This window comes from Rhododendron vialii, chromosome 9a (genome assembly GCF_030253575.1).
Source record: "Rhododendron vialii isolate Sample 1 chromosome 9a, ASM3025357v1".
Classification (NCBI taxonomy): Eukaryota; Viridiplantae; Streptophyta; class Magnoliopsida; order Ericales; family Ericaceae; genus Rhododendron; species Rhododendron vialii.
The window spans coordinates 27353728-27365908 of NC_080565.1; the positions used below are offsets into that span (position 1 = coordinate 27353728).

At 40.3% G+C, this 12181-nt stretch overlaps 1 protein-coding gene across 1 annotated transcript; it reads left to right on the forward strand.

The window, feature by feature from the left end:
* The first annotated feature begins 1338 nt into the window (after positions 1 to 1338).
* LOC131299755 (rust resistance kinase Lr10) lies at positions 1339 to 10673 on the forward strand. The gene is made up of 6 exons (XM_058325334.1): positions 1339 to 1415; positions 2871 to 2934; positions 3231 to 3296; positions 3471 to 3675; positions 5160 to 5192; positions 10180 to 10673. Exons 1-6 carry the CDS (start codon positions 1339 to 1341, stop codon positions 10671 to 10673), a joined length of 939 nt encoding a protein of 312 aa, XP_058181317.1.
* Positions 10674 to 12181: the final 1508 nt, after the last annotated feature.

A 12181-nucleotide genomic window follows, 5' to 3' on the forward strand; every position in this document is an offset into this window, starting at 1 on the left:
CGGAAGGAGTCCTCCGTTGCCGACTCGGTAGTCGGATCATCAACTCGATCGCTAGAAACCTTCATTTTGGATTTCGATGCCATTTGAGTTTGAGAGCTGTTTCAGAGCTTTGGTGTGAGAAGAAACTTGTTTCGTGCCCTAAAATTTGAAGTACTCTGCTTTATATAGGCGGTAAGTTACTAAGGGATTATTTACCCAAGTTAATCTTTAACTCAGGTAAATAGGGGGGCATTGTTTACACCATAATTCAGTAAATTAGTCTAATATGATCGATTGAGTCAAAATATTACACATGCCAGCACATTTTTGACTGATTGATATAAATACAATGTGAAGCCTATTAAGGAAAATCAAGTGGACTAATCGACGGTTAATGTTTAACTCCAGAACACGTTTCAGAGCATGCGTATACAGATCGTGGGCAAGACAGTTAATGCAAATAGGCAGTTGAAGCAATTATAACATTGGGAACATGTGAGATCATGGAGAAGGAACCGCCTCGTGCAGATAGTGGAGCAAGAATAGGGAGCATGGAACCGCTTAATTCAAATCGAAGGAGGGAATTTCATCTGATTTGAATTTCAAGTCGATGACGGCCTATAAATACAAGAATAGAAGACGTTTAGAACCCCCAATCAATCGCCCAAAGGCTTCTACTTTTATCTGCATTTTACATTTCTTGCTCTAGGAGTAGCTTGTAACGTAACTGTCTGTTCGATTGTGTTCTCATAGTCGATTGACTTCTACCTCGAGGAATTATAAAGTCCATTTTGTTGTTCTTCTTTCATCTTCATTCACTTCAATAAGTTTGCTTCCAGAGAAGTCTTGAAATACGGCAAGGAACCAAACTCCATCACCACAAACACTCACATTTCCAGCACGCTCAACAACTCTTAGTCGATTCGTTGACTGCAAGTAAAATAGACAAACAGTAGCATAGATGAGCGATGTGAGATTAAGTTTAACACCAATACTAAGAACCCTTATCGAATCCAAGGTTTGCAATTTTTCCAGTTATATCAACCCTCTGGATATGCTTTCTGTTTCTTTCACCGTCTTCCCCAATCTCACCGTCTTCAAATGCCTCGCCGGCAGCCCTGAACTTGAGAATCAGACTGATAACTACTTTGTTGGTGACTAAGCTTATAGAGGCTGCCAAGGGTACACTGTCTACTATTCGTATCAGAACCAACAAGTCGATCGAGTTCCAGACAGTATTCTGCCAAACTATGTGTTCTTCCAACTGCCAGTGCTGTCATAGGTTGAGGGCCGAAATCTTCACGATCCATTCTCGTTATTGGCTTATGGTTTCTTTGTTGAATATCATGTGTCAGAGGAATGTTAAGCCTGTCTCGCTGGCGGTGGCCGTTGCGACACCACAGAGTTCCGATGCTTGAAGGACACCGGTGGTACTGGTATTTCTATTTATAAACGAATCCTAATATCTTTTATGAGGTGTTGTATATATAGGTCTCATTCGGCTAAATAAGTCGTTTGGCTTATTTTTTTGTCTTTATTCAATTTTTTTTTGCATTTACTAGTTTTTCGTCGGTTTTTTGAGGATTATTGTTTAGTCATTACAAGAGTAATCTAAAAAGTAAGAAGTTCCGATCGAAATCCAATTTTTTTTAAATAAAGACGAAAAAACTGGCTTAATTTCGTCTTTATTCAAAAAAATTTAGATTTTGATCATAATTTTTTACTTTTTAGATTTCTCTCATCATAACAAAGCAATAATTCTCAAAAAATCAACGAAAAACTAACAAATGGAAAAAAAAATTGAATAAAAACAAAAAAATAAGTCAAATGACTTATTTAGCCAAATGAGCCCATATTTAACATAAACAATATATGGTGTCTCGACCTACTCCCTAATTCGTTAGGGGCGGTCCTAGGGAGGTGCCAGAGGGGACTCCGATCCCTACACAATTCTAATTAATTCTATGCGATTGGCACTTGCAAGTCTCTTGAGTGGAAAATTTTTCAAAAAAATTCTTTATGTGTGGGTAAAAATTCTTACCATTTCAAGTTATCAATCATTTTTAAGGTTGTGTGTATAAAATTAAACGATGGCTACGCACATAAACACAATATCGTGTCTTCTTCAGGCCTCACAATTAAGTGGCAACATATATTTATAAAGTATGAAGTATATTTTAGTATCAATATGAGATTACATGTGATTTGGCCCTTGCAATACACAAATCTTGCGCTATCACTGCCCTCCGTCTCTAAATAAGTGTTCGGCGCGCAAACTATAGCTTTTCAAAAGATGCATGTTTTTCGTTAAATTTAACTGTGTTACTGACAGTTAGATTTGCGAGCTGAACACTTATTTAAGAACGAAGAGAGTACTTTCTTTACTGGACTTCAACACAGTCTTTCGAGGAGGAAGCCGGGGCAGGGTTTCTGTAAGAGTGAGTAGAGAGATATTGTTTGAGAGTTGAGCGTTGTATTAGGGTGAGTTCATGCTATAATTTTGGTACTTTTGTTTGTTTTGAATTTTATATTATTAACATTTTATATTTTGGATTGATTATCTTCTCGACAAAACTAGTGGAGTCTACAAAGTACAAAATTATGACTAAAAGCAAAAAAAAAAAAAAAAAACCACATTGAAGATGAAAAAGTACCCAATAACTGCTATTAGGGACGTAAGAAGGCTAATGATCTGTGGATGTCCTTTCTGCTCCTGTTTGTTTGGTTGGTGGGTGTGAGCGTGCATAGCCGTTTTTCGGCTTTGGTGGCTGTCGATGGAGGAGGGATGTGGTTGTTGGGCGTTTTGGACGGCGGTGATTGGAGGATTTGTGGTTTGGCTAGAGTTTTGGGTGCTGCTGTCCAGTGGTTTTTGTGGGCTGTGGTGGCTGCAGGGGTTGTCCGATGGAGGCTGTAGGTTGGCTAGGTTTTAGGGTTGTTTTCTTCTTTTTGGCAGGTGTAGGTTTTTGTTTGGGCTGTGAGGTTTGGTTATTTGGGATGTGAGGTTTGGGTTGGGTTGTTTCCTTTCCAACCAGAGCCATTTTTGGATTTTTGCCCCGGTTTGGACAAAGCCTATTGGGTCTAGATCAGTTTCCTCTATATGGTTAGGAGATGAGGGTCATGGATGGTCAGACCAGTGTATTCATGACCCTATTAATTATGTACTTCGTGTTATGAGTTAATGAAGCTTTATTTTTGCCGAATCAAAAAAAGAAAGCTATTGATTTTGTCACTTTTCTTTTTGTTTTTATTAGGATGAATTTACTATAACACCCTTGCACTTTATGATATTAGCTTTTTCTCACTTTCCAAATGCAAAGGTGTTTTAGTAAATTCACCCTAATAAAAATAAAAAGGGGAGTGACATTAACAAATAGGAGAGTTACAAAATCAGCTGTAAGAAATACCAATTAAACCGCCTTAAACGAACCAAGCTGTGGGGATTTTGATCAATTTTTTTTACCTTTGATTGGTCTTGGCAGTTTTGATTTTAGGAAAACCGAACCAAATCGGTTTGGCAGCCGTTCATATCATGTGTGGTGTCGTCGGTTGAGGGCCGAAATCTTGGCGATCCATTCTCGTTATTGACTTCCGGTTTCTTTGTTGGATATCACGTGTCAGAGGAATGTCAAGCCTGTCTCGCTGGCGGTGGCCGTTGCTCGCGCGACACCAGAGAGTTCCGATGCTTAAAGGCCACCGGTGGTACTGGTATTTCTATTTATAAACGAATCTAAAATCTTTTAGGTTTTGTATATATGGTGTCAGTGCGAGCCCTGAACTAAAACTTGTGTTATGGCTATTTTAGGCCTCCAAAAAATTCTGAATTGTAAAGGCCTTTCCTTTTTTTTTTATCCGTTATTATAGTCTAACAAAAGAGGTCCCATTTTTAAATTTCGCTTTAATTAAGTCACGAAAAGTTAAGGCCGATTCTGTATGGTGTTTTCTACTTTCTTTACTGGGCTTGTAAAATTGTTGTAGAAGGTCTTTCGAGGAGGAGGCCCGGGCGGGGTTTTTTTAGAGGGTGAATTCACGCTATAATTTTGATACTTTTGTTTTGTTTTGTTTTGAATTTTATTTTATTAACATTTTATATTTTAGATTGACTATCTATCTTGACAAAACTAGTGGAGTTTACAAAGTATAAAATTATGACTAAATGCAAAAAAAACAAAAAAAAAACCACATTGAAGACAAAAAAGTACCCAATAACTGATATTAGGAATGTAAGAAATACCAATTCAACTTCCTAAACCGCCTTAACCGAACCAAACTGTGGGGATTTTGATCAATTTTTTTACCTTTGATTGGTCTTGGCAGTTTTGATTTTAGGAAAACCGAACCAAATCGGTTTGGCAGCCGTTCATATACTTGAAAATAGTTTAAGATCGAAACCGATCGAATATAACCCTCTGAATTTAGAACCCTCTCGTTCATTGTTTAATACAGAGTAAGAGTTTACTTGTTTTTTTTTTTTAACCGGAGAGTTTGCTTGTTTCCATTCTGTGGATAAGAAGTTTTTTTTCTTTTCCAGTTAGTAATCCATCTTGTGGCTGCCATAGTGCCATGTAAGTTGTTGAGTTGATTTTTTTCCAGCTATGGTTTGCACACATAATTGGTTTTGAGTTGGTTCTGTTTATGATGAGGATTTGGCCCGTGTCCAAACCGCATCGAACCAAACCGGCTATAGACAATGTGGTTGGGTGCAGTTTGTTGGTAGAATGAGTCGGTTTTGGAACAGAATAATTCAAAATCGATTGGATCGGTTCGGCATATTTTTTCCTAAATGCCGATCAACCGAACAGCTTACATCTCTAGCTGGTAATTTTTTTTGCTATAATGTCGTTTTATATAAACTTTTTTCAATTTCGGTCCACATTTTCCTACTTTTTCGGTTACTCTCGGCGAGACGAACGATTAATCCCAAAAATTATATTGACAAAAAAATATTGAAGACTAAACAAGCGTGAAACTCACTCCAACTATTGTGTGTAGTCAAATATTCTGGTTAGGCCAATGTCCACGTAACTTTTGGGAGTTCCAATGCTTAAACAAGAGAGGAGCTACTGGTATTTCTTGTTTGATTAAGGATTGTTAACTAACTTTGAATCTCATTCCTTTTCTTCCAGTACTGTTCTTTCTAAACTCGTGTGACCAATGTATTTTCTCTCTCACAATTTTTGCAGGAGTAAATAAAAAGAATGCGATCATCGGATTCGGTATTGTTATTAGAGATGAGGAAAAGTGTATAGGGTGTTAATGAACCCTTACACATATACTTTTATTTATATTACTCTGGAGAGTTACACATACATAAGATAGACGATGTGGGACAAACCCACTTTCTCTAATAAACACTTCTAACACTCCCCCTCAAGCTGGAGAATAGATATCACAAATTCCCAGCTTGTTACATAAAAATTCTAAACGAGGTTTAAATAGTGATTTGGTAAAAACATCTGCTATCTGAGCACCTGTGGACACAAAAGGCATAGCCAACACACCAGCATCAACCTTCTCTCGAACGATATGACAATCTACCTCAATATGTTTGGTTCTCTCATGAAACACAGGATTCGAAGCGATATGTATTGCCGCCTGATTGTCACAATACATAGGAATGGGTAACTGCACCCGAAATCCCAGCTCCTCAAGAAATGATCTCAACCAAACAACTTCACATGTAGTATGAGCCATGGCACGATACTCTGCTTCTGCACTAGACCTTGCAACAACAGTCTGTTTCTTACTTTTCCAAGTAACTAAGTTGCCACCAACAAATGTACAGTAACCAGTTGTTGAACGTCTATCAGAAGGTGACCCTGCCCAATCTGCATCAGTAAATGCCTCAACACGCAAATGACCATTGGAACGGTAAAATAAACCACGTACAGGATGAGCCTTAAGATACTTCACAATACGAATACAAGCTTCCCAATGTGGAAGACGAGGAGCAGACATAAACTGACTCACCATACTAACAGCAAATGAGATATCAGGACGTGTATTGGTAAGATAATTTAACTTACCAACCAAGCGACGATATTGGTCTGGATGAGGAAATTCCTCCCCCTGATCAACGCAAAGTTTGACATTAGGATCCATTGGAGTCTCCACAGGTTTGGCTCCCAGCAAACCTGTATCCTCTAGAATATCCAACACATATTTCCTCTGGGACAAACTAATCCCATCCTTTGACCTTGCTACCTCAATACCCAAGAAATATCGTAGCTTACCCAGGTCTTTAGTGTGAAACTGACTATGTAAGAACTGTTTCAACTCACCAATCCCTTTCTGATCATCTCCAGTAATAATAATGTCATCTACATAGACAATGAGCAATACTTTCCCTCGAGCCGACATAAGGGAAAACACAGAATGATCTGATTGACTTCGATGCATGCCAAATCTCAAAATAGCCTCACTAAACTTGCCAAACCACGCTCGAGGAGATTGCTTAAGTCCATAAAGTGCCTTGCGAAGACGACATACCTTATGATGCTCCCCCTGAGCAACAAACCCAGGTGGTTGCTCCATATAGACTTCCTCCTAGAGATCGCCATGGAGAAAGGCATTTTTGATATCAAGCTGATACAACGGCCAGCCAAGAGTGGCGGCAAGAGAAATAATAATTCGCACAGAGCCAAGCTTGGCAACAGGAGAGAACGTTTCGGAATAATCAACACCATAAGTTTGGGTGTAGCCTTTAGCAACCAGGCGAGCTTTGTGACGCTCAATAGTGCCATCAGGTAGATACTTGACAGTATAGACCCAACGATAGCCAACAGTAGATTTCCCAGCAGGAAGAGTAACCAACTCCCATGTGCCATTAGTATGAAGAGCAGACATTTCATCCGCCATAGCTGTCCGCCACTCAGACCGAGATAATGCCTCCTGAACAGTTTTAGGAACAAAAACGGAGGAAACAGTAGTAGTGAAAGCACGAAGGGATGGAGAGAGATGAGTATAAGAGAGAAACCGAGAAATAGGATGAGAAGTGCTAGAGAGATTAGAAAAATCATATTTTGCCGGGGGACGACGATTCTCACGAGTCGGATATCGAGGAGCAGGTGGATCCGGCGACGGGGGAGAAGACGGAGACGTGGGCACTGAGAGTTCGCCAGACTGGAATGGTTCTGTAGGCGAAGGTGGTGCCTGAGGCGGTGGCGGTGCTTGAGGCGGTGGCGGTGCTGATGCTGGGAAACGACGAACATATACCTGCAAAGGTTGGGGTGAAACAGTGCCAGTAGGAACAGCCATAGGTAACACAGACTCGAGTGTAAGAAGATCATTGATAGCAACAGGGTCCGAATAATATGGTAAGGACTCATTGAACGTGACATCAGCACACACAAAGTGACGACGTAAAGTAGGAGAGTAACATCAATAGCCTTTCTGGGTGTGTGAGTATCCCAGAAAGATACACCTAAAAGACCGAGGATCAAGTTTACTCCTATCAGGATCAAGAGCATGAACATAACTAGTGCACCCAAAAACTCGAGGGGGTAAAGAGTGGAGAGGCCGACCGGGAAACAAGACCGTATGAGGAACCTGACCACCTAAGACCGTAGAGGGCATACGGTTGATTAGATAACATGCAGTGAGAACGGCGTCACTCCAATATGACTTAGGAACCTGCATTTGAAATAATAAGGCACGCATAACCTCGGACAAGTGCCGAATCTTGCGCTCAGCAACTCCATTTTGTTGTGGAGTCCGAGAGCACGACGATTGGTGAATAATGCCATGATCATCGAAAAAATGAGAAAGAATATGGTGAAAATATTCACGGGCATTATCGGAACGAAATATCTTAACACAAGTATCAAACTGATTTTTGACTTCCATGTAAAAAGTTTTAAAAACAGATTTCAATTCAGACCGCTCTTTCATTAGATAAAGATATGTAAGACGAGAAAAGTCATCCACAAAAATAACATAATACTGAAAACTAGAAACACTAGGCACATGAATAGGCCCCCAAATGTCTGAATGAACTAACTGAAAAGGACGCGACGCACGACGCTCAACCCTAGGTAAAAAAGTGACTCTACGGTGTTTACTAAACTCACAGACCTCACAAACCAACTTATTAATGAAACGACAGGAGGGCACAAGGTGCTTCAAACTCTGAAGAGAGGGATGATCAAGACTACAGTGCTGTTGGTATGGAGACTCTGATGTCTGAAGAGCTACAGGCTGAGAAACAGTCAAGTAATATAAGCCACCTCGCTCAATGCCCCCACCAATCTTCCTCCCCGTCTTGAGATCCTGAAAAACACAGCCATGAGGAAGAAATGTGACAGAACAATTTAAAGATTTTGTAAGACGGCTCACAGACATAAGTGCAATGAGTGCAAAATCTTGAATCACGGCCGCGACTGCGGCCACCTCCCCCTGATATGCGACCCCCACGATTATCAAAACCAGAGTCACGGCCACCAAAGCCACGACCACGACCAAAACTACGGCCTCCAGAATCACGACTACGACCTCCAAATCCAGAATCACGGCCACCAAAACCACGACCACTCACCCCATAATCGCGGCCACGACTACTAAATCCAGAGTCACGACTGCGACCGCGACCATGGCTGACAGACAAAGCAGAGCTGTCAGAAATAGCGGAAGACAAAGCAGAACGACCAGAAGTCGGTGCAGAAATAGACGATGACTGTCGGAGACGACTGAATACCTCGCTGAGTGGAGGTAAGTCACGATTTCCCAAAATCTGATTACCCACAGGGCCAAAAGTGGATGATGCACCGGATAAAAAACGAGTAACCCTCATACGTTCACGCTGGCGCCGTATAATCTGAATATCAGCAGTAAGTGGCTCACATATATCCAATTCATTACAAATGCGCCGAAACTTAGCATAATATTCCTCAAAAGAATCATCACCCTGAGATATATTAAAGAAAGACTGATGAAGATCATATGTGCGACGGAGATTGTCGACACCTGAATACAACTCCTGTGCCTGTGTCCACACCTCTCTAGCTGTATCACAGAACATCAGCGTACTAGCAACCTGTTCCGTCATACTATTCCATAATTCTGAACGAACACGGGCATCAACAGCTTTCCATGCCCTATATGTAGGTTCAGCAGTAGCAGGAGGCTCATCAGTCAAAAAAGAGTCCTCAGACTGACCCATATAATACACCTCAACAGCTTTAGCCCAAAGAACATAATTGCCCCCATTTAATGGTGTAGAGGTAATAGAGCGCCTCTCGCGAGACCAAGAACCACTTGATACGCTACCAACAATAGTAGAATTAGGGCTAGAAACAGTACCAGAATCAGAATCCTTCTTCTCAGACATTCTACCGAACAATGGAGGGGTAACAACCAATAACTAGCAAATAACCAGTACGCAACCAAAGCAAAATACCAATAACTATTGATCAACAAAATCAACTAATATACTAACATCGAACCAGTCACCAGGCTGGATAGATACCCAATATCAACAACCCCAACATAACATATTCTTCACAACCACTAGTCCACCACATGACAGAGATACTTGACAAGAACAGTATAGAAAATAGTTACCAGAATGAGAGAAACATCAACGGAAATTGCAAAAACGAGAAAACAAGGCTTGGTGATGCATGCCAGTGCATGAAGATGGTCTGAAACAGGGGATGAACAGTAACTGTAAGGTGATGAACAGTAACGTCGGTGAACAGTACCCGTGAACAGTCGCGATGAACAGTAATCGTGAACAGAATGCGATGAACAGTAATCGTGAAACAGTATGCGATGAATAGTAATCATGAACAGTATGCGGGAACAGTGAACTAGGATTAGGGTTAGGGTTAAGGCGGAGGCTAGGGTATCAGGGTATGGTTTAGGATTAAGGTTAAAATGGTGGTGTATTAAGATTGTGGTGGTTTAGGATTAGGGTTAAGGTTAGGCTTTGATACCATGTTATTAGAGATGAGGAAAAGTGTATAGGGTGTTAATGAACCCTTACACATATACCTTTATTTATATTACTCTGGAGAGTTACACATACATAAGATAGACGATGTGGGACAAACCCACTTTCTCTAATAAACACTTCTAACAGGTATTGTTCATTTACTTCATTAGCTTAACTTTTTCATTCAAATGATTGCGAGATATCTTTTTCCTCTTCCCGGCCGTTATACTAAATTATTCATATCTTACCATTTCTTCGAAATTGTGCCTCAGTTAGTCTTGCTGTTGGGTTCATTGTGGTAATTCTGCTGGTTCGCTTTATCATCAAGAAACTTGCAAAATGTGTGCGTGCATTCCTTCGGAAAGCCAAGACAGAGAACGACCAAAACATCGAGGCCTTTCTAAAGAATCGCGGGTCTCTTTCTCCGAAAAGATACTCTTATTCCGACATTAAGAAAATTACCAACCACTTTCGGACTAAACTAGGTCAGGGAGGCTTTGGTTCTGTCTTCCAAGGAAAGCTAGAAAATGGCTCCCTCATGGCAGTAAAGGTTCTCAAAGGGCTGAAAGACAAAGGAGAGGAGTTCATTAATGAGGTTGCAACCATCAATAGAACTTCTCATGTTCACAATGTGACTCTTCTTGGATTCTGCTTTGAGGGTAGCCATCGAGCTCTCATATATGAATTCATGCCAAACGGATCATTTGGCAGTAGAGTATCCCTAAGGCAAACCCAGCTTAAACACATAAGGGTAAGCACAGGATGAAACTCTCGGTAAACATCCTGCAGAGGGGTTAGACATGCCCACAAAGGGGAAGAAAAATCCACTCAAAGGGGTGGAAACACTCCCCAAGGGAGATAAAACAAAACATCACAACAGAAAAGAAAATAAATACTCTATAAAAAAAAAACTACAAAAGTAAGAACTCTGGCCACTTGAATGTCGCTGCAAATTGCGGCCTTGGACCAAGCAACTTATTCATTGGAGGAGACCGAGCCACCCTTATTGGCCCAACCCGGGGGGGGGGGGGGGGGGGGGGGGGGTGGGGTTGCGTTGGTTTCAAAATACACAAAAAATCAGCACACGGTGAAAAACGAATGCTTTGTGCCGTGTTGCATCTAGAAATCGGTTAGAATGCTCAATTGGAAAGGCAAAATTTATCCTAGGCAAAATGAATCCCCTTTAGACGTGCAATGTTCAGAAGATCAAAATCAACCCCATTTCCAACAAGCTAAGTAGCTAGAACTGGTCATCTAATGATGGGCTATTAGCATCCAAACTGTACCGGTAAAAGAGTGGTTTGTTGAGCATCTCCAGCCTTTACGCAAACATAAGTCACAGTACATACTTGATCGAGTAAATAGTTCATTAACTGTATAGTTGTAAATTTGACAGGAGAAAATGTTTGTAAAATAGTTCATTAGCTGTATAGTTGTAAATTTGACAGTAGAAGATCCATCTATTCTAATATATAAAGGGGGAGCACCAATTGATTATGACTCATTTTTGAAGAGCTCACTTCTTAAGTTCTCAAAATTGTCCTTCACAAAGTTCTTATTCCCAAGTTCAACTAGTTCCATTTCCGTAATTGCATGGGGTGGAGTGGTAGTTAAAAATGGCATTTGAGCAGTTACCAATGTTATTGCTTCCATTTTTACCTTTTTACAACGGTGATGGACATCAACAAGGCCTTCACTGGAACGGGGATGCTGTCAAGCACCCTTGACTCCTGTCTTCTAATGCCAACATGTCTGCTTCTCCCTTTGCTTAATTTGTCCATTTCTTGGTTTAGACATTCAGTTGAGAACTTACAATTCCAATGGCAACCCTCTGTTTCTTAAAATGTGGAATCCCATTTGATTTGTGCTTGATGACCACTTTAGAGCAAGTACATCAGATACTGTAAATAAGCTTTTTAGCTATTGAAAATGAGAAAAATTCACATGCAGCAGATTAAGCCAAGAGCTCTGTTGAATACATTTGCTACAATTCTTAGCTTCTTTTGCCAGGACTTTCGTGAGGAACTTAATATTTTACTCTGATCTCTCTCTCTCTCTCTTCCTATGTCTTTAGCAGGAAAAAATCATAATAAAAGTAATAATATTTTAATAAAGATTAGGTTAAATAGATAGTGTTGATGTAGTGTTAAAAGAGATATGAGTAGGTAAAATGGAAAATGTACATTGTTCACAAACTTTTTAAGCAAATAATTGATGTACTTGCTCTTACACTTCTCTGTACAATCAACACATCCCATTCTCGAGCTCCTTTTT

What these genes read in the sequence shown, in the direction of transcription:
- LOC131299755 (XM_058325334.1), top strand. Translation starts at nt 1,339, where the DNA reads ATGTTAAGCCTGTCTCGCTGGCGGTGGCCGTTGCGACACCACAGAGTT. An exon ending in GAAGGACACCGGTGGTACTG is followed by an intron (nt 1,416 to 2,870) that starts GTATTTCTATTT and finishes TGGTGGCTGCAG; the next exon opens with GGGTTGTCCGATGGAGGCTG. An exon ending in CTCACTTTCCAAATGCAAAG is followed by an intron (nt 3,297 to 3,470) that starts GTGTTTTAGTAA and finishes TTTTGATTTTAG; the next exon opens with GAAAACCGAACCAAATCGGT.